Source organism: Miniopterus natalensis, chromosome 9 (genome assembly GCF_054644295.1).
Source record: "Miniopterus natalensis isolate mMinNat1 chromosome 9, mMinNat1.hap1, whole genome shotgun sequence".
NCBI classification, from domain to species: Eukaryota; Metazoa; Chordata; class Mammalia; order Chiroptera; family Miniopteridae; genus Miniopterus; species Miniopterus natalensis.
The window spans coordinates 10,836,000-10,857,306 of record NC_142089.1 but is presented as its reverse complement, the minus strand read 5'-3'; the positions used below and the strand labels follow the sequence as shown (position 1 = coordinate 10,857,306).

The 21,307-nt window shown below is 49.5% G+C and overlaps 1 protein-coding gene across 1 annotated transcript; it reads left to right on the top strand.

The window, feature by feature from the left end:
• On the top strand, positions 1-840 carry UBXN10 (UBX domain protein 10). The gene has a single exon (XM_016214531.2). The coding sequence runs from the start codon at positions 1-3 to the stop codon at positions 838-840; it is 840 nt and encodes a 279-aa protein (XP_016070017.2).
• The last annotated feature ends 20,467 nt before the right edge of the window (positions 841-21,307 follow it).

Sequence of the window (21,307 nt, the reverse complement as noted above, 5' to 3'; positions counted from 1 at the left end):
ATGGCCACAGAAGCCCCTGTGAATATAGGCCCCCCTGAATGCAGCACCGCCGTCAGCACAGCAGCCGACCGCTTCATCTGGCAGCCAAACTCACTGACCATGCATGTCATAAGGCCCAAGTCGGCCAAGGGACGTACACGGCCAAGTCTACACAAACCCCAGGGCACAGGGGTACGCTCTCGCTGCACGCCGTCCTCTCCACCTCCAGCCATTCCCTGCGAGTCGCCAGGCAGCCAGAAAGCAGGAGCCTGTGCGCCCAGGTCTCCAAATAAGGGAGCTCCCGATGAGGTCCCTGAACTGCTGCAGCAGGTGCCCATGGGGGCTTCCTCCTCCCTCAATAAATACCGGGTCCTCCCTTCCATCAGCAGGAAGGCCCAGGAGGAGGGAGCTGTGGAAACGGTAGCTGAAAGGGCCGGCTCTCTGCAGCTGAGCTGCATCCAAGAGGAGACCCGCACCACAAAGCCAAGCCAGGACCATCCCAGAGCCCCCCTTCACTCCCGGGAGAGGATGCTCATCATCCAGGCCAAGAGACAGAGCGCCTCAGGGGCTGGGGACCCGGAGGAACCCTCCGATCAGGAGCCAAGGCTGCTACTTGCCGTCAGATCACCATCGGGCCGAAGGTTCGTTCGCCATTTCCGGCCAACTGATGACTTACAGACCATTGTGGCCGTGGCCGAGCGCAAGAACAAGGCCACCTACCGACACTGCAGCATTGAAACGATGGAGGTGCCCAGGAGGTGTTTCTCCGACCTCACCAAGTCTCTGCAGGAGTGCAGGATCCCTCACAAGTCGGTTCTGGTGCTGGGCATCTCACAGGAAGATGGGGAGCGGTGGGGCTGAGTCCACAGCCACCCCCTGGGGTCCTGGGACTCAGCAAGGAGCATGCTCAGGTGCCATGGCCTCCCGGGCAGGCGGTTCCAAGTGCCACGTGAACCTGGTACAGCTATGATTCTTGGGACTCTCTTCTTCACAGCAGCTCCTTTGAAGCAGTGAAACCTGCACCTGCACCAGGTGCGCTAAGATTCTCTTCCAGTTGTTAAATTCTCTCCACTCCTGGAGCGAACTGCTCAGTTACCAGGGCTTTTCCTACAAGAGCTGTGCCCAGGTCTTCTCCTTCCCAGAGCTTTGGGACCTTCCTGGGGCACCTGCTCTCCTTTACAGTGAACTGTCTTTCTCTCTTGAGGCCAATGGTTTGCCTTTCTGTATTTGATGCAGGATTAAACACTTCCCAGAGAGGATTCTGGTCTGGTAAATAACCAGGATTCAGGAAATGTTGAAGTGGCATTTGTATTTCTTGAAAGCATCTTTAAGAAACAGGTGGTGACCTTACCTTGGAAGCAGCCCCTTTGCTGAGCATAGGTGGCTAGTGTTTCTTGGGGTTTTCTGTTTGTATGAGGTGGCCAAAGCAGAAAGAACAGGTCTTTCGCTGGTACAAATCCCCCACTACATCCGATGTCTAAAACAGTCTGAGGGTTGGAAAGCAAATCACTTCTAGGCTGTAGATTAGCCGGTAGCTACTTTGAAATAGAGACTGACCAGGCTTACAGCATTTGGTAGCTGCTCTCTGAGTGCAGATTTCTTCCAAAACTGAGGAAAGCCAGCGTGATCTGATTTCCTTTGCTTCTGTCAGTAATAGAATCTTTTGTTTTGTAAGTGTAAACCTACAAGTCTGCGGGTTTGTACTAAAGGCCCCCCGGCTCACCTGGGTGTGGATGTGCCTATTCTCTGATTTAGGATCCTCCGCAGGGGCAGGGCACCTGGATTTGGTGTCACATGCTATGCTTGTGCTAAGAGACCGTGTGTCCGAGTGTCCGGTCCGGCTGGGTGGCAGGAAGCACTTCTGACCACCTCAGCCTGTGGCTGTGTTGAAAACCACAGAGCCTTGTTTTTCCAACTCTTGAGTGGTGACATGGACAATTTGCCAAAATTCCCTTGTATTGCTAGTTTAGCAAGATTCCCACGTATCATCTGGATCCCCTTTATGGCCAAATCACTACTCAGAGTAGGGAAACGTGTGTCCCCACCTCCATCCCCTACCTCCCGGAGCCGGGCCATCATGAAGCCCTGAGAACTGATATGCACAGAGAAGGCAGGAGTTCTAGAAGCTTATCATTGTTGCTGCCTCCGCACCAAGCGCATCTTGGGCATAGATAAGGAATGTGGTTGGAAACGTGGCTTCCAGCAAATGAATACTCAGCCATGGAGATAAGCATCGCCACCATTTCCACTGAAGAAGACTCACCCTGTCCTAACTGCACCCCACACTAACCAATCAACCTAGAATAGGTGGCGAAATTTCCTTAAGACCAGAAGGGTTTGGTCAGCAGCTCCTCGGACTGCAGAGGTCGGCTGGGGCTGGCAGTGCCTGAGGGAGCCCATGCAACAGGCCAGGTCTCCCAATTCCTGACCATCACAGAAGGGACAGTGGCTCGAGCCTGACACTCGCAGTACAGTACAGGAGTTTCACCTCCCACCCGGGACTCAAGTACATAACTCTGCCTTTGATCGAGCGAGCAGGCTGGGGGAAGAGCCTCCCACGAAATCACACCTATTCTGCGGCAAGAATAAAACGCCACCCACCTGGGATTCGGTAATTTCTTCAGGCAGGAAATCTTGAGCACACTGCAGGGAAATGGGGCAAGCTCGAAGGAGTTAGAAACCTCCGCACTTAGGGGTTTGCTGCTGCTATTCAGCTTAGAATTTGGGGGTGGGGGTTGGAAAATATAGAAGGCAGGAAGCATGGACATATTTTAGGATATATGAATAAAGCTAGATCTGAACCAGCTTAATAAACTTTTTTGATGGACAAAATATGATTCTCACAATAAAACCGATTTGTGTGAAACTAAGTCACTGGAGAAGCGCATCTTATATTTGAGCCCAAGGCTTCGGCTGCCACACTCTAGTGGACAGAGGGGTTCGTTAACCTGATCTTCAGTGTTCTCCTTGGCAAGGCATTTGGCTCTGCTGTTCGCTCCAAGTTCTCGATCCCAGGCCCTGCAGATGCCACCCCTCCCACGGCTCTTGCTGTCAGCTCCTATCACAGCATGAAGCTTGCTTGTATGGAAGAGTCTCCGAATTTCTCCTGGAAATTATTTCACATACTCTCCTCTTGAGGTTGGCAAGAGCAGACTGTGTCAGAATTTCAGAGTTCTTGGCAGCTCTGCGTATGATATTGCCAATTAGGCACTCTGGCCTGATGGCCTAAGCTCGGCCCGGTGCGCTTCTCTTGGTGGCCCCGGGTTGGTCAGCTTTACCCTCAGTCATTCATTTAACCAACAGTCATGGAGGGCCCACCCGTGCCATACTCGGCTTTTGGCACCTGAGCAAGAGAGCGTGGACAAGAAAACGTGGAACCACCTCTGGACCCTCAGCTCAGACCAGGCTGAAGTTGGCTGCTGAGGCTTTACCCGTGAAGGACCCCAGAGTGAGGCTCAGGCTGGATGGCACTGTCTCTTCCCCCCCTCTCATGGAAATGCCAAGGCAGCTCTCCACCACGGTTTCTAGCGGTGGCACCAGGAAGGCTGGTCACTGGGGATATGAACCTTGCATAGGACAAAGCTTCACGACAAGGTCTTCCAGCATGTCCCCCAGTAGAGTCCCATAGGCAGATTAGGCCCGGCAGCAGAAGGAACAGCAGGAGAAACGAGTGACTCATGATCTAGAATCCAAAACATTTTCACCGACAGATGGCAGGTGGTTCTAACACAACAGTCTTTGCCCTGAAAGTACCTGGGGACGCAGCCAGCAGCTGCCAAGCCAGGGCAGCCCTGCCGAAGAGGCGGCCTGTGAGCGAGACCGCGGACCAGCAGTCACCCCAGAGCTCCCACATAAAACACCGTATAGACAAAGACGCTCGGCCAGGCCCCAGAGTGAGCAGTCCGGGGACAGATCACTATCACGCGGGACAAAAGCAGGCGTTCCCCAAACTGAACTCCGCTTTTGTTCATGCTCTCTTCTGCCGTTTTAAATGGGTTTCAATGTCAAATGAAGCCCTGTCCCAGGAGGCAAAAGAGTTTCTCTTTACGGAATGTGTCGTTAAGGTCTTCATAATGGGTTGAGATAAAAGGGTGCACAGTTTCCTGTGGGTCGGGGTACATCTTAGGTGAGCCTTTTATAGGATAAGAGGATCTACTTTCCTACCTTTTAACAGAATTGCAAAGAAAACTGGATTATTTAGCATTAGTTTGGGAATCACGCAGAGAGTTAAGCGGGAGCATTGGTTTTTCTGAGCCCGCTGAGGCAACACCGCAACACAATTACAAGCTCGTGAGCCTGTTTACCTGAAACCTGAACCAGCCAAAGCCCGCCACCTAAGCCACCTAAGTGGAGAGGACAGAGGCCACTGCGGAGGAGCTAGCAGTCCACGTGGAGCAGACTTTTGGTGACTCACCGATGTACAAGACTCACCGACGTACAAGATAGTCGCTCACGTCATAAAAATAAAACTGGCTCTTTCAGTTTGTATCTCCACTGGGGATGACATTTTCCACCAGCCCTTTCTGACACCTCTCTGTGTTCCTCCACATTCAAACAGCTTAGGAAGCAGCAGCACCCCTGAGCAGCCTGTGTGCAAGAACAAACACCTGCAGGTATTTTTGGACCCACTTAAATCCTCTCCAAAGAAGCTGCACGACTGATGTGACAACTGCCATGGGTACCATTATCAGGCCTCATTCTGAGGGTCCTGCTGCTGTGTCGAGTGGGCTGCAGGGGTCAGAGTGGAAGATGGAAGAGCAACTCCTGCCCGTGGACAGTAACCAGGGGAGATGCTAGTGGCGTGGGCCAGGGTGGTGGCATAGATGTCATGGGAGCTGGTCAGATTCTGGACATAGAATCTATTTTCTTAAGGGGGGGGGGAAGCTGCAAGATAGTTTGACAAGGTGGGATTTACTCAAGGGGACTTCAAGCTGACCACATCCCCAATGTGACTGTTTCTACAAAAACAAACAAACACCACAGCAGCAAGACACACACATGGTGGGTGGGGAGAGACACGTCCCAGCAGTCTCCCTCCATATAAAGGAGATGCATGAATGAGCTTGGACAAGGCATACAGAGAATCCCTAAGCTATTAATTGCTTTAATTAAGAAGAGATGCGAGTAAAAAGGCTGCTCTTTCACTTAACGTGTAGGTTAAACAAAATCAATTACCATCTAACCTTCCTGTTATGAATACTGACCAAGGTCACTTGAAAAGAAGGCCTTGTTCAGTGAAACAACACATTGTTTATATCTCGCCTTCTCTGCCTCCTTTCTTTCCAGTCATTCACACCCAGCAGCAGATTTGAGATGCATTTTTTTCAAGGGAGGGTAAAGAAAATCACTGTCCTTGGGCCTAATTAACAAAGCTCCCAGTTTCATAATTTTCATGCCCACCTGTGCTTTACAATCACATCTGTGCAGTCGGGGCCTTGGTCCTTCTCGTGACGGGCTGAGAACCACCTCTGACCCCTGTCCTCTGACAAAGAAATAGGGTTCATGGGTCCACTCTTGGGGAGTACCACCCATGGGCAGCCTGCGTCTGCTCTGGCCCCAGGCCTGTGAACAGCAGTGGCCAGGCGCTTGCAGACAAACCATGGGAGCATGGCAGCAACTGGGAAATACGGTCTGGAAATCGCCTGCTGCCCCCAGCCCAGCCCTGCATCAGCCCTGGGTTACTGCAGTGTCAAAACAGACCAGACTGACATGGCTCCAGACTCCAGAGGGTTTGCTTCCCAAACCCAGGCCTGGGCCTCCGCTCTCTCTTTTCCTTCTCAACAGAGTTCCAAGCAGACCCTGCTCTTATTCAAATAATCTATAACAAATCCATTCAACAAATACAAATAAGCACCTATCTGTGAGGTCCATCAATAAGCAGAGCTGGCCCCAAATCCCTGTTTTTGTGGAGGTTACATTCTAACGTGGGGAGACAGAAGAGAAACAATACACATAATAAATAACCTGGGGTGATAGAAAGGGTCCATGCAATGCGAAACAAAAGCAGAGCAGGGTAAGGGGGATCTGGAGAGCGTAGAAGAGGTCTGAAACGTGGGTGATACAGGCAGACCGAACTGACGGTAACATCTGAGCGGAGAACTTGAAACTGAGAGTGAGCTGTGCAGATGTGGGGCTGGGGGTGGGGAAGGGAGCAGGTTCCTGGCAGAGGGCATGCAAAGGTCCTAAGGAGGGAGCACATCTGGCCTGTTAGAGGGACGGCAGGTGGCCGGCGGCTGGAGCTAGGGAGGGGTGGCACTGTGGGAGGTGGGGGCGAGGAGACAGATTCCACGCGGCCTTTTAGGCACCAGTGGGGAGCCGCTGCGGGGTGCCGAGCAGGGAGCCCTGCCTGCCGTGTGTCCAGATCAGTGCTCTGGCTGCTGTGCCGAGGACAGGCAAGGGTCGGGGATGGAAGACCGTGCAGAAGCTCTTACTTCTATAATCCAAGTGAGAGATGAAGACCGGAGTGGAAGCCACAGATGTCATGAGAAGCGGTCAGCTTCTGGGTATGTAATTTATTTACTTAAAAAAAGTAATACCTAATTTCATTATAAAATAGTATTAAAGTAGATGCTAACCCATAACATGCAAGATTTCTCTAGGCAGAAGAGGCTCACTCTTACAGATACCACTACTCTGCCCCATAAATAAAACACATCCTTTTTTTAAGAACGGAAAATAGAGAGGATTGAAGAGGAAAATAAAAATCATCCATAATCCTTTCAGTCAGGGATCACCGCTGTGAATATTTTGGCAGATATTATTTCACTCGAACCATTAAGTTTCCTTTGCACATGACTTTCTTGCCGGTAGGTGCACAGGCCTATTTTTAACTTTTGTCATCCTAGCAAACGCCAGCAGTTTTATATTCTTGTTCCAAATTTCTACAGTCTTCATAATTATTTTAAGACAGTAATTTTTCAGCACATTATACTGTAATTTATTAAACTATTTACCTTTTACGGCACACTGATACGTTTCTGGGGGGTTTGCTATAGAAGCAAATGCTGGAATCTTTATTTATGTAGCTTTCTGCATCTTTTGAATTATTTCTTTAGGACAGGTTTGCAGGGATGGGGTAGGTGAGTCAAATGATATAAAACACTTTATGTTTGCTTGCTTTTCAAAGAATTATGTAGCAAGCACCTGACAGTTTCATTGCAGCATCCTCAGTGCTGAGGTTACTGCTTTCTATAATTTTCCTTTTGTTGGTGGAAAATAGAAACCGAAAGACTTTGGTTTTTGGAGTTTTATTGCATGTCTTTGATTGCTATTAAATATTAACATTTTTACATGTCTTTTAACATATTTAAATATGTTAAAAATTCCAAGTGTGGTTAATTTGCTGTCATAATCTGGGACATTCTATTCCAATTACAGCCAAAGAAAGTGGAGACTGACGGGGGGGCTGAGAGATATATGTCTGTCTTCATATTTGTTGATATGTGCATCAGACGCAATATAAGCATTACTTTTCAAGATACATATATTCACGAACTGAATTGTATGCATGCTGGATTTTTATGAACCAAGCCTCACTTAAATATATATCATTTTATTGAGCCAACAAACTGAACAAGTACGTGCACCAGAAATGGGGCCTAAAGATGAATCGGACAGGTCTTTACTTTCAAGCAATTTCCAATCTAGTGGGAAGAGGCATGTAAATTAAAAACACCGGATGTGGTAAGTACTATGCTTGTCTTTTATCTCATTTGACAATAGACTGAAACCAACCAAGCGCACTAGTGGCAGAAAATATTCCTATTGATCTACAACAAATAGCCGTGGAAGGCTGGCTGAATGCTCAGCTTCACGAGTCTGGTCAAAGCCATGGGATTCAATCTGAATGCCTGGGCTACCAAGTCACTGTCATCTACGCCTTTTCACTGGGGTTTAAGAAGGTATGAGAGGCAGATTGAGACCAGGCCAGGCTGGGAGCACAGAAAGTCAGGCCACTCTGCAGAGAGCCGTTGCCACCAGTGCCATTTAAGCTAGAGAGGGGCCATTGAGGAGACACTCCTAGGCCTTGCTGAAATGCTCTTGGGCTTGTCCTGGCTCTTCAGGCTGTGCTACACTGTTCAAATCATTCCCCACTAGGCTGGACCAGCCAAGGCATCTGGGACCAACCAGGCTAAAGTCCTCAGTCCCATCCTCCAGGAAGCCCAAGGTGTAGGCCATCTGCTTAAGAGACAATAAATCACCACCCACACTCGCAGTCAACCCCAAAGGCTGTCACTTCATGTTCAGAGGAGTGGGAAGACCAGTGTGCAAAAGGTGGGTGCGTAGCTGGCAGACAAGGGCGAGGCTGCAAGCATTGGGGACAACGTGGCCCATCACCAACAAACCTTTGACCCAGCACAGCCAGAAATGCCTCCCAAACAGCCTTGAACTCTTAAGACTGTGTCCAACAGTCAAAAACTGAACAATGGGTTTTTAAAGGAGACCCCAGAGTCCAAAAGGCTCTGGAGCTTTTTAAAAAGATCTGCCCCAGTCTCTGGGGTTTTAGACCTCCCCCCACCCCTGAAATCCTTAAGCGTCAGCCAGGCTAAGAACTGCTGGGCTGACCAAGGTCACATCAGGGTCCCTGCCAACACCCACCGTCTACGAGTCTCTTCATCTCAGTCTCAAAAGGGCAGACCAGTGGCTGCCCTGGGTTCTCAAATCCCTGCTTGGACTCCCTCCTCATCAACCCCTGCTCTGCTTGTCAGGACCCACCTGTCAATTGCAGCAAGTTATTTAACCTCTCCGTGCCTCAGTTTCCTGGAGTTTTTAGAAGGTACTTAGTGTCCTGGCTCCCAGAGCTGTGAGAATTACATGAATTAACACACACAGAGCACTGAGAGTTGAGTGTGGCACATGGTCACCACTCTCATCAAAAGCTCTGCTAGGAAAATGGGTGGAGTCGCTCGCGCACATGCTCAAATGGAAACTTAGAAGATCCTTCCTGAGCAGGCACCTATGGCTGACGGGCCGCCAAGGGCTCTCTGTCCTCAGCCTGACCCCTCTGTCCTCAGCTGTCTGCTTGCCCTCTTCTCCCGAACTGCTCCTTCTCCGGTCCTTCCCTGGGGCCCTTGGGTCACCGCACAGTGCCACCTGGTGTGCTTCCTAGAAGAGCTCTTCAGCCATTCACAGGCCAACCTACACCCCAGTCATTAAATCCAGGGGACGTGTGGGCCAGCAGGCAAAGTGGTGGCAAAGGCCCCAACTCTTTGAATCATGGGAGAACACAGGCATGAGTTAGTCTGTGGGACCCCCTGTATGAAGTGTCTGTGGGTACAGCTTTCTCCAAGCAGCAGAAAGGGGGCCGGACTTGCCCAAGGCCTCCTACCCTCAACCTGACGCCCTGACTGTGCCAAAGCGAGAACTCCCTTCTGCAGCCGCCTGTGAAACTGGGGGCCAGTTTCTGGCTGAAGCGGACAAGAAGAATGGATGGCTCACCTCCTTTGATCCAGGAGGCCGTGGGATGCAGGAAGGAAGAGTGACTTGCCCAGCAGACCAGAGTCTCCAGCGTCTCCAATGCGCACATCCTGCTCAATGCCCACACCCGGCTCAGCGACTGGGCATTGGAACCAGCTGCGATTTGGTAACAAGGGGGGTCCATAGGCTCTGGGGGAGGGGCGCCAGCATCCAATCTGTGTACAAAAAGCCTGCGACTCACTGAAATACCTTCCTTCCCACCCCCAGCAACACTCCTCCCTGACCTCTGCCTCTATTTCTCCACTCACTAAAAGGAACACATCTCCTCCCCTAATGATGATATTACAAATAAGATGGGCAACAAACACCCTAAACACTTGCTCTGTGCCAGGTGCCGAAGCACAAGCTTTCTGGGGACTCTCTCTTTTAACCTCACAGCAACCCTGGGGTGGGCTCTGGAAGAGTCATCAAAAGCCATAATGATGCCCTGGCCGTGGTGGCTGGTTGGTTGGGCGTAGTCCCGTGCGGGTTTGATTCCCAGTCAGGGCACAGGCCTGGGCTGTGGGCTTGAGCCCCTGTAGGGGTGTGTAGGAGGGAGCCGGTAGATGTTTTACTCTCACATCAATGTTTCTCTCTCTCCCTCTCCCCTCCTCTCTCTCTAAAAATCAATTAAAAATATATATATATTTTAAAAGCCATAATGACAGGAGGGTTCTTGAAGAGAAGGGAGAGACAGTACAGAATCGTCTGAACTCTGAAATCCTAAACTAACTGCTCTTTGATAACAAAGAATATACCACGGAGAGAAATCTCTTCCTCTTCTCCTGTCATCCATGCACATCCTACTGGAAATCAGGGTGTGTGTGTGTTTGGAGGCCTCTGGTAAATGCTCTTTGTTTCTCAAAATGTCTATTGAATATTTATCACACTTTTTAAAAAAAGTTCCTCGTTAACTGATGGGGTGGCCTTTCTTTGGGGATTTTCATTTCCAGCCAACCTGGGAAATGGCTCTAACATTTAATGAGGGGGTGGATGGCTTCAACAGTGTGCTCATTAGTTACACTTCTCAATTCCTGGTTTTAAAAAAAGACATTCAAGTCCTACAGGTGCATAACGAATTCCTTCATCCCTAACATTCGCCCTCTGTAACGGGGCCCTGGAGAGTGCCTCGGAAGCTGTTTCATGCCAAGTGCTTACTGCATGGACCAGTATTGGGGGAGGGGACAGTGTGAGCTACAGCAAGTCCAACTGGTCGGAGAGCAGTCCAGGCAGGATTCTACTGGACTTAGTTTAGGAAGACAGCTTGGCTGGCGACAGTTAAGAAACTCTAGACAACTGCTTTTGCAAACTTTCTCATGTGCCATTTTAAGAAATGCTACATGACTAGCTGTCAGCTGGCATTTGTCATGGGAGGAGGCTGATGTCGCTAAGCTGAGGATGACAGGTCTTTGTTCTTCTAAGAAGAGACCAGCAGAAGCCCAGCCATCGCTACGGCCCTGTGCCAAAAAAGCTCCCATGAAATCTCCCTGCGCAGTGCCCAAAAAGGAGAGGACCTTGGGGTTTGATCAACACTTGCACATAATTCAGAGGCCAAAGTGTGTCAAGGAGGGAAACGGCCTCAAAACCAAGCTGCACCAGAGTGGACACCAGAGAGCAGAGCCCGGAGCGCTTGGTAAACACTGTTGCTTCCCTGGGAGGCCGTGGGTGTCTAGGCGAGGCAGCTTCCCCTCTGGGCTTGCTGGGGTAGAGTCAGGAACTGCCTAGAAAGATGCCTGTCCAGGTGCTGGGGCTCTGGCCTCTGAGGGAAAGTGGCAATCAGGGGCTAAGCTCCCCTACCAGGCAGTCAGGGCCAGCCTCCCTGAGTCACTAGTAAATGCAAAGGAGTTCCTAAAATAAGGTTGACAAGACATACAGGAACATGCTTTCCTGAGCACCACTACCTGCCTGACCCAGGGCCTGGCAGGACACCCCAACACGCCATGGTGTGGGGGGAGACCACTGGCCGGGGCACTGGGAGACCGTCCTCCGGTCTTGATGGATAAACACAGGCCCAGAGCCTTCTCAAGCCCCAGGTTCCTTCTCTGCAGAGCAGAGGTGGTCACACCTGGCCCGATTACTTTCCCAAGCTGTTCTGAGGAACCACAAAGAGAAGAAATATATAGACGTGCTTTGTACACTGTCAACGCCCGTGACCGTGACAGGTGAGGAGGTTTAACATCGCAGTGGCTCTTACACACCTGAGCCTCTGGGTGTGGGCACTGAGGGCTTGTGGGGCTCCAGTTCATCCCCACCTGATCTGAACCCCGGAGTCCCTGTTTCTGCTCCACCAAACTCCCCCCAGGAGCGTCCTTAAGCTTGGCTGCTGCTCTTAATTTCAGGGCACCCCAGAGACTCATCTAAAAACCGGTGAATCTTTACAAGCGCCATGGAGTATGCTCACAAACAAACAAACAAACAAACAAAACAGAATCTGGCACACCTGAGCCAGGCAACACCAAGTGTCCTCAAAATGTGAGAGAGCAACGCGGGAAGCCTGTCCGGACCGTTCACAAAGCAGAGTCCAGCCCCCTCTCTCGGGATCATCAGCCAGAAGGTCAAGGTGAGAAGGCCCGAGCTGAGCCGCCTTCTCTCGGAGGGGAGGGAGAAGCCAAGACCAGCTGCCTCAGAAACCTGGGGGAGGGACAAGGCAGCCAGGTGGTCATCCACCCAAATATAGAAAGAAAACCTTTACCTAGCTTCTGCTTCCAGAAGGGAGCCCCGTTTGCACCTGTAGGACCATTTCCTGGCCGAGAGCTGACCCACATTGCCGCCTCCGCCCACGCCGGTAATTGTTTTCCACGGGGCGCCTGTTCTTTGGCATCGCCCTTCCTCTGGTGTTCAGCCTGTTAATTGGTTCCCGGTGGTTCTGTTGCACCAACTGTACCGAATCCCTCCCTGTGAGGTCTGCTGGCTTTCTCGAGCGTGCCCAGGGGAACAGATGCCCTCAAAGACATCACAGTGACCCCAGAGAGTGCTCCGCTCACGACCACCATCTCTGGGGAAGGGGTGGTTTGAAAAGTGTTTGTGACCACATGGAAATGAAGAGGGGGGGAGACGGGAATAGGCGGGGAAGGCTCTCCCTCCTTTCTTTGTTAAGAACAAAAAACAAAAAAAAGGAAGAAAGCAGAAGGGAACTGTGAGGGCAGCGAGGGGGATCTGAAGTGAGCCCCCTTAAGGAGGGACGGGTGAGCTCTCTGCTCTGGGCTGGGAAGCTGAAGATCCTGTGGTATAAGGAGAGTAGAAATCAAAGGCTCCTTAGACGGCTCAGGTAGGGACTCCAGCGAGGAGACTGGCTGGGGGGGGGGGGGGGTGACTTAGCTGCTCAGTGGGAGCATCTAGAGAAGCTCCTCAGACTTCCTGCGTCCCGAGCCAATGGTCTCTCTACTCGTGAGACAAATGCCACTGTGCCCTCCCCTCCAAGTGGGTTTTTTATCTGTTGGATTCAGCTACATCCCGAGCGCCTTAGACAGTGGCTGGCACATAGAGAGAAATCAACCAGTACCTTTGGAATAAATGAATGCCCTATTTAGTGACCCTTTCCCCCGAAGGCAGAATGGATTGGGGTTCCATACAGGCTGCTTTGGGGTGCTATACAGGCCTGTAAGTGAATTATATAAGGGTTTTCTTTACAGTCCTGTTTCAACAGTGGGGAAGGGGTGCTGTTATGACCATCTGGGTAGCTGCTCGTCACAGCGTGGATAACGTCCGTGTCCTGGCTGGAGGGAGAGGGGGGCACATGAAAGTGTTCGATGGTCTTTGAGTTAAAGGAATTAGGTGAGAAAAGGAGAAGAGCTGGCCAGAGTGGAGCAAGGAGGGTGCTAACAGCCTCAAGATCAAGGCCGAGAGAAGACAGAATGGGCTCCAGCAGGTGCGTCTGGGGAGGGACGGTTCAGTCCAGGAACACTGAGTAATGAGCAGAGGCCTGGCCAGAATCAAGAGGAGGCTTGTCAGGAGTTCGCCTCGGGCAGATGATTACAGAGGTCTGAGGACATGCCAGCTTTTATGAAATGTCTCTGGATGTCACTGTGGTTCACTTGGTGCCAGGTCTCCGGTTGGAAATGCAACCCAATTATAACAGCTCCTGTGGGAGTCTACGGCCGATGTCATGAAGACGCTCCTTCTAACCCCTGTTCCAGGGACAGGCTGGGCTGAAAGACAGGGCCATCTCTGCTCTTACATCTCAACAGAGTCCTGGACACAGCGACAAAGCCCAGTCTTGCGCTTTGAAGGCAGATGAATGTTGGAAAGCAAGCCAGGGACAGCGGGGAGAGGCCGGAACAGTAGGAAGCGGGGCCTGGCCCGGGGTGGGCTTTCTGTTTGAGGCTGCTCGGCCTCTCCCACCAGGGAGCTTAGATGTCTGTTTGCCCCTGGGGTAAAGCAGCCCATGTGACCCCGCTCTGTGACTCAGCCAGTGCCCTGGGCACCGAAGGTTCCATCAAACCTGAGCCAGTTCAGGACATTCCAGTCCACAAAGTCCCTGAGTCATATGCCCTGGGTTAGAAAAACAGATGGTGCTAAAAGTTCCCCTTACTCGAGTCAGCTTTAAAGAAATTAAGTGAAAGGAGAGAGTTTAAAGGTGAACTGCATGTCCTTCATAGTCACAGTCATGGCTTAGGACTCGGCCAGCCACCTTTAGCCACCTTCTGCACCCACGAGGCAGGACGGGCTTGCCCTTCCCATGGGAGTGACGGTCTGGGGGTCAAGGGGAGGCCACAGCTCCGGAGGAGGATGCCTCCCAGAAGTCCTTTCGCTATGGTGGGATGGCCACGAGAATCTAGACCAAGGTCTGTCCCAGAGCAGAGGCATGCGTTGCAAGTCAACATTCAGGTGCTGACTCCTACCCTTCCCTCCACCCCTCATACCGACACTGAATAATGCAGCGTGTTTCCCCCTCTACAGCCGCGAGTAACAGTCTACTCGGTGGAAATGCCTCGTAGCTGTCCACCGGCTGCAAAACCCCCTTAATCAAGGTCAAGGCCGACTCTAGAGAGCAGGAAACAAGGTGCTGCTCAAGGCTGGGGCTGGCAGCCCACAAGCTCTCTCCTCTCCCCTCAGCGCATGGGTGACCTGTGGCATTTCCTGCTTGTCACCCAGAGTAACGTACATGGTCAGCACATTTGCAGGGAGGAGGGGAGTAAGGTGGACAACTGAGTGAGCTCTGGTCTGGCACCCATCCCCGAGGGTTTCTTTACTGTGGTGTAGTGCAAAGAACACTGGGCCGAACGCAAGGCTCAGATGGCGAGGTTCTGTGGTGTGAAGGCTGTGTGACACTCAGAAAATCCATTTCCCTCTCTGGTTCTCAAGCTCCTTTGGTATCCAAAAGGACAGATGATTCTTTGGTCTTTTTCAATGGTTCTCCACTACTTAAAAAAAAGGGGGGGGGGCTTTTTTTTTCTTTTCTCCACTAGATGGCACTGTGTCTCCAACTGCAGGGCCAGGGCCTGCGGCAATCCTGTGGGTATTTGTTCAGCGGTTCCACTTGGCCTAACACAGTCAAGGCCAGGGTGGCTGCTGCTCTTCCAGCAGGAGGCCGAAATTGCGCAACCCGGCTCTGCAGGTCGAATCCAGGCAGAACAGGAAATGGTCAGGAGCTTACACTTCAAAAAGCCATTTGGGTTTAAAAGGGTAAAGCTCTGGTGAAGGTTGAACAGGCCAGGCAGGTTCCTTGGAGGCAGGGCCCAGACTTGAGCCCCACAGCATCGCCCCACATATGTGTACTCTCTTTGCACCAGGAAATATTGTTGCCAGGGATCCTGGCACAGGCTCTGTGCTAGACCTCCAATTTCAGTTCAGCTTTCTGCAATGTCAGCCTCAGAGATCAAAGGCTCTGAAGCATTAGTCAGAACTCCAGGCAAATGCTCCCCCACACCCCCTCGCAGAATCCCCGCCTCCAGGTGCGAGTCCAGGTCTCCTGGGACCAGCGCCTTTCCTCGTGTCTGTTCAAGTCCAGGATGAGAAGACTGACGTCTCCTTCAGCTATAATCTCGCTATTATTTTTTTTAGAGGTCAAGTAGTTCACATCAGCAAATGTTCCAGAATAACCATGTTTTAAAATGCAGTCAGTAAACTCTTGTTTGAATATTTAAAACAACACAGTATTGGGTAAAAATACTAACAGTCTTTAGTGTGTGTGGGGAACGGCATAAATGTCTCTAAAGCTATGTCTAATTTTGTGAGCAAATATTACAGCATAAGGAACAAATGAAAGATAGTTTGCTTGTGGCCTTTGTGTGATTAGGGGAGGACTTTTCTTTCTTAAATGTAAAGCGCTGTTAGTTTTGCTCTGATGTTTGAAAAATATCAATAGCAAATTCCTAATGGCCAGGATCTACTGACCCCTAAAAAGCTTCCTATATTTCCCTGAGCATGTGTTTCAGTTTTATTTATTTATTTTAAATATATCTTTTTTGATTTCAGAGAGAGGAAGGGAGAGGGAGAGAGAGAGACAGAAACACCAATGATGAGAGAGTCACTGATTGGCTGCAGCCCGCAACCCGGGCATGTGCCCTGACAGGGAATCAAACCCCTATCGCCTGGATCCTAGGTCGACGCTCAACGGCTGAGCCACGCCCGGCTGGGCCGTGTTTCAGTTTTAAAACCTCTTTCAAGTTCTCTGACCAAAGGTCAGAGTTCCCATCAGGTGTGATCGTTCCTGAGTTATTTTTAAAGATTCCCTTTCTGAACCTCACTGTGGATGTTTTTTCCACTGATTTTTTAAAAAATATAATGTTTTGGATATAACAGAATAATTATTTGATCTCTTCTCTTTAAATGGAAGGCGATATAATATTGAAAAAAATTCATTAAAAAATGAATTCATAATCTCACCACTATAAAATAACTACCTTCCCCCCGTGTATTCCCGCTTGGATGCTGGCCACGTATGTAGGTATTTTTGTTTAGTTATAATCATAGGATACAGGCTATTTTGCAGAATACTTCTTTTTAAAGACTTGCCAAAATGTATCCAATATCCACTGACTGTAGTTTCCAATGACAAAAGTGTCAATACCTAATCCAGCCTTTAGTTTAGAATGATATTCAGTTAAAGCTAAAGGGATACTGGGGAATTACGTTGCCTAACCCGACCTATTTAATTCCTATTAACAGTAATACCTCTGGGCTCTGATTAGCAGAAAGGACTATGAGGCAGCCACATTCCTGACTCAGCATCCTTGGCCCCATCCTCGGGTTTATTTGCTCTGCTTCTGCACTCCCCGGGGCCTCTGCCTTTAGCACTTTTGAAGGTCTATCTCCCTTAGTTTATTGCCTCCCTGCCTGTGTGTGTGGGGGGGGAGCTGGGCGGCGTCTCTGTCTATCCTGGCACCTCACCTATGAGCCTTGAATGAATGGGAGATGCCTAGGGACGCATCTGCTTTTGTCAGGGACAATGGGCTGCCGTGTATGGCAGAACTGGGGCTTCTGAAAGAAGGTAAGAAATGAAATGGAGCTTTGTTCCCGCTCCCAGTGATGGGAAGGAGTTAGAAATATTTCTCAAGTACAAGATTCTACCTTCCATCCTTCCGTCTCCCACCTGGCAAGGAGGGGTGGCACCAACCACCACGGGCACACGGGTTTATGTGCACCATGAATCACCCCAGTCCTCCTACAAACTCAATAAAACCTTTCCCTGGTCTATGCAAATCGAGAGGATCCAGAGCAGTCTATTTTCTCAGGGTGGTGCTTGCCCTGCTGTGGCTTCCTGAGAAAGGGCCGGAGCCACATCAAGGAACTCGCTGCAGGAAAGACACGGGGGAGTCTTCCACACCAAAGCTACACGAAGAGGTTCAGCGATCACTGAAAACCTCGGTACTTTTGCTTTAACTACCTGCAGAACGGGTCAAGATCAGTGCTAATGTTTAATTGCAACAAATACAAAACAAACGACTGCGGTGTCCTTGGATTTTGCTCAGAGCAGCCTTGCAGACACCAGTAATGAGACATGGCAGGCCGGGAATTAAGTGTAGATTTTGCTTTTATGCCATTACAGGGAAAACATGGGCGTGACTTGCTAAAACACGTCCATACGATGGTGATAACTTGATAACTCTCTGCAAGGTCATCTTACGGCATCCCATGCAACCTCAGATGCCAGGACAAAAAAGATCCCTTTTGATAAAGCTCTGTCACATAATCATCGATTTATGCCCTGCGTTGACTCAGAAAGGATTTGAGGTCGCCAACAACAGTAATAGAAATCACTGTCATTTGTGAGTAACGATTACACATCAGACACTGCACACCAGGTGTTTTATTTATGTTGCCTATAATTTCACAGAAATCCCTCCAGGAGAGATATTATTAGGGAGGCGGGAGGCGCAGAGGTTAAGAACTCAGGCCCTGGAGTCAGACCATTTGGTTTTAAATCCTGGCTCCATCGCTAACTCGATGTGAGACTTTGGCAACTTGCCCAACCTCTTTATGGCTCAGTTTACCATCTGTGTAATGGAGATATTAGCAACTATTTCATAAGACTTAGGGATAAATGGGATCAGCATCTAATGTGCCTAACACACAGGAAAGACTCAATAAATGCTAGGAATGTGGCGGAGACATTTAGTGCTCGCTCAGTAGCCCATGTGTTCTCCTAAACTTCCAGTTCCCCCTGCAGTTAAGTAAAGCCATGTGGCTAGTTTGGGTCAATGAAATGTGAGTGGAAGTGACATGTGTCATTTCTGGACACAGCATTTAAGATCCAGCACATGACTTTTTAGCTCCCTCTTCCCTGACTCCGTGACCCTAGAAGCCATATGTTTGAGACGATGGCAACTCTGGAGGGAAGGTACCTGCACCCCAGAGTCACCAGGTAGAGGAGGGCCCACAGGATACACATCAGTTTTTGCTAGACTAAGCTTCTGATATTTCCAGATTTACTTGTCACTGCAGCAGAGCATGCCCTATCCTAACTAACACAGCCACTATTATGTTATTCTTATTACTTTCTACTTACGAATGGGGGTTAACTAGCCAAAGAGAGTAGCTCCATTCAAACCCAGGTATCTACTGAACTCCTGAAGCAGCATCATTAACTAACATTTGCCTCTTTCTGGAATCCCTGCCAACTCTTGGGTGCTATGAAAAACGTTCCTCCTCGGTTAAGCACTGATGAGAATGTCAGAGATGGTGACTCTTGGGGGCTCTGTGTATTTGTGTATCTGGACTGTAACCACCTTTAAAAACCACGTCAGAAAACTGGGAGGGAGAGAAGCTTCTAATTATTTTATCACCCTAAGGGGAGAATATCCTAAATTCAAAAGCCATTATAGATGAAGCTGGCTACTGGAGACACCAGTGGCAGGAAATCCAGGAGACTGAGGGCCGCAGAGGAGGAGCTCAGGTAGTCTGACTGCTTCAAGGGGACCAGGAGAGCCCCAGATACCCTGATCCATGGGGAATTCAGCCAGCGGGGCTTGGGGCCCACTCTCTCTAGCTGCCAATAGCCTCTCTAGCTGCCCCGTCTCAATCTAACGTGTAGTAATTCAGCATCCCTCTTTTCTCTTTGAAAGGCCCTCAGCAGGAATGATGTTATGCATTAAAGGAAAGAGCTCCTCTGGACTATCTCCCATGCTAAACAACAGGGATGGGAATCATCTTTCCAAATACTGAGCGAGCTCCCTGTCTCACCCCGGTTTCCCCTTTGCGAGGTAGTGGACTGCACACTATTCCCAAGGCCCTTGCCAATCCTAAAAGTCTATGCACCTGTGGATGAGGAACGGTGGCTCTAAGTTCACCATTTAAAAACATCAGCAGAAACGAAATGCAGTGTTCACTCTGCTTTTTTTTTTGGTCCACAAAGTCATTACACCTCCTGCTGTCTACCACGCGGGGATGGTGTGAGAATAAGCTCGGCTGCTATAAAACACCTTAAAGCCTGCCACGAAATGCTGGGTAAGCGCTAACCACTCATCTCCAACAGCTGCCACTTAAAAATTCTACCGCGATCACCTCCACGAACCTATGAGGTTTTGTCTTTCCTTTTGTTAAGTAACCTCTTACTTACATGGACATTCTTAATGTGTGCTATGAAAAATTAGAAAACAGGGGAAAACATAAAGAGTAAAGTAAGAAGCACTTACTGTCTGACTCCCAAGGGAACAACTTCAGTGCAGTTGCCGGCTTGATAACTTCCTTCCAGTCTCCGCCTGTGTATCTTTCTGAATGGAAGTCAAGGTCAGGCTCAACATACAGGTTTGTGTCCTATTTTAAGCACGAGGTCATAGACGTTTCCACATGTCTCCCATAAAAAGTTTTAATAAATGCAACTTTTAATAACTGTATGAAGCTTCCTCTTACGGTGCTTTCTAATCTCCTTAGCCACATTTCAGGTCTTTCTCAGGTTTTCCTATTGTGAGCAATGCTGAGATGAACTTAACTGTTTTTTGGGGGGGGGTTTTGTGTACCTAATTATTTCCTTAGGGTATACTATTATGTGCAACGAGTCTGTGCTAAAACTGTTTCCAGCAAATACTCAATGTTGGAGGAAAAAAAAAACCACAGAGCCCAGTCATTGTTTTTGATGTGACAAACGGCCTACTCAAGTAGCAGAGCTCTTCCAGGGAAGGCCCCTGAATAGAAAAATGATCACTTCTGGGGGAGAAAAATGCAAAGACAGTAATTGTTCAGGTTGCTCTTAAACTAGGGTTAAGATACTGCTATATGGCACCCTTCACCAGAGAGCTGTTACATCAAAGGCAGACATTAGTTTAAAAGTATAAGATTTCTATTCAAGGGAAAGAACCTGGCCGCCCACTCTTCCTTGTAATTCACCGGGCTCTGTGAAAAGCACATATTGCCTGCAGACAGGAGCTAACAGACACAGGCGCTTTTAAAGGATAACCTTTGCGTGCCCTCCCTCTGAAAGCAGAGCCCTGGGAAGCTCGGCTGCGGCCTAAACAGTTGCCAAGGATACTGAGCAGCTACCGAATCCAGACTCCATCAGTCCAAGTGCCCCCACTGGTTAAACACTTTTTATTTTGACAGATTAATTCATATTTTTCAAACATAAAACAGGCAAAATACATAACGCAATCTGGGTTTCACATTTTGCATGCCTTCAGCTACAAATAACTGCTTATCTTGCAAGGATTTTGCTTTAAAAGAGACATCCCATCAATAAACATCACAGGAGTGGTGTCAACAGCAACAATACCTGGAGCAGTAAACCCTTTATTGCAGCAGGCACCGTATCCACGAGAACAGTTTTAGATGTGCCAACAAGGCGAAAGCAAGTGAAACAAATAATTGCACCTTTAAAAATTGGTTTATTAACAACAAACCTTTATTAGGTGACTCCCTGCGCCAAGCACTCTGCCGGGGGCTTTATATACATGTTCGCCCATCCCCACAACTACCCTGCGAGGGAGGTACTATTAGTCCCATTCTACAGAGGCAGAAACTGAGGCTCACAGATTGAGGGGCAGGCTGCACCCTGGTAAGGGGTCGAGCTGGAGTTTGAACGCGGTGAACAGCCAGGTTCTCAGGCCTTCAGCCGGTTCCTTCTTGATTGGGGGGGGGTCACAGTACGGCCACCGCTAACGGTGGAATAGAAATATTTGCAGCTTTTATACTCCCCTCTCCAACTGGTCTCCCCAAAAAAGAACCGTTTACCTGTCTCCGAGGAAGAGAAGTCAATTTGACTTTTGTCCCCAAGGGGCTTCCTAGCCCTAATCCACCCAGAGGAAGCTCCAGAGCCTTTACATTGGAACCATGAGGGCGAAATCCTGCAGGAGGAGATTTAAAACATACAGACAAAGCATTTCCACTGGAGAATGTGAGAAGTGGCTCGTTTTTGAAGGTAAAAATTAAAAGCGACGGGGAATCTGTGAAGGAGCCAGAGCGGTGACAGGTGGCGAGGACAAGTAGGAGAGAGTCT

What these genes read in the sequence shown, in the direction of transcription:
- UBXN10 (XM_016214531.2), top strand. Translation starts at nt 1, where the DNA reads ATGGCCACAGAAGCCCCTGTGAATATAGGCCCCCCTGAATGCAGCACC.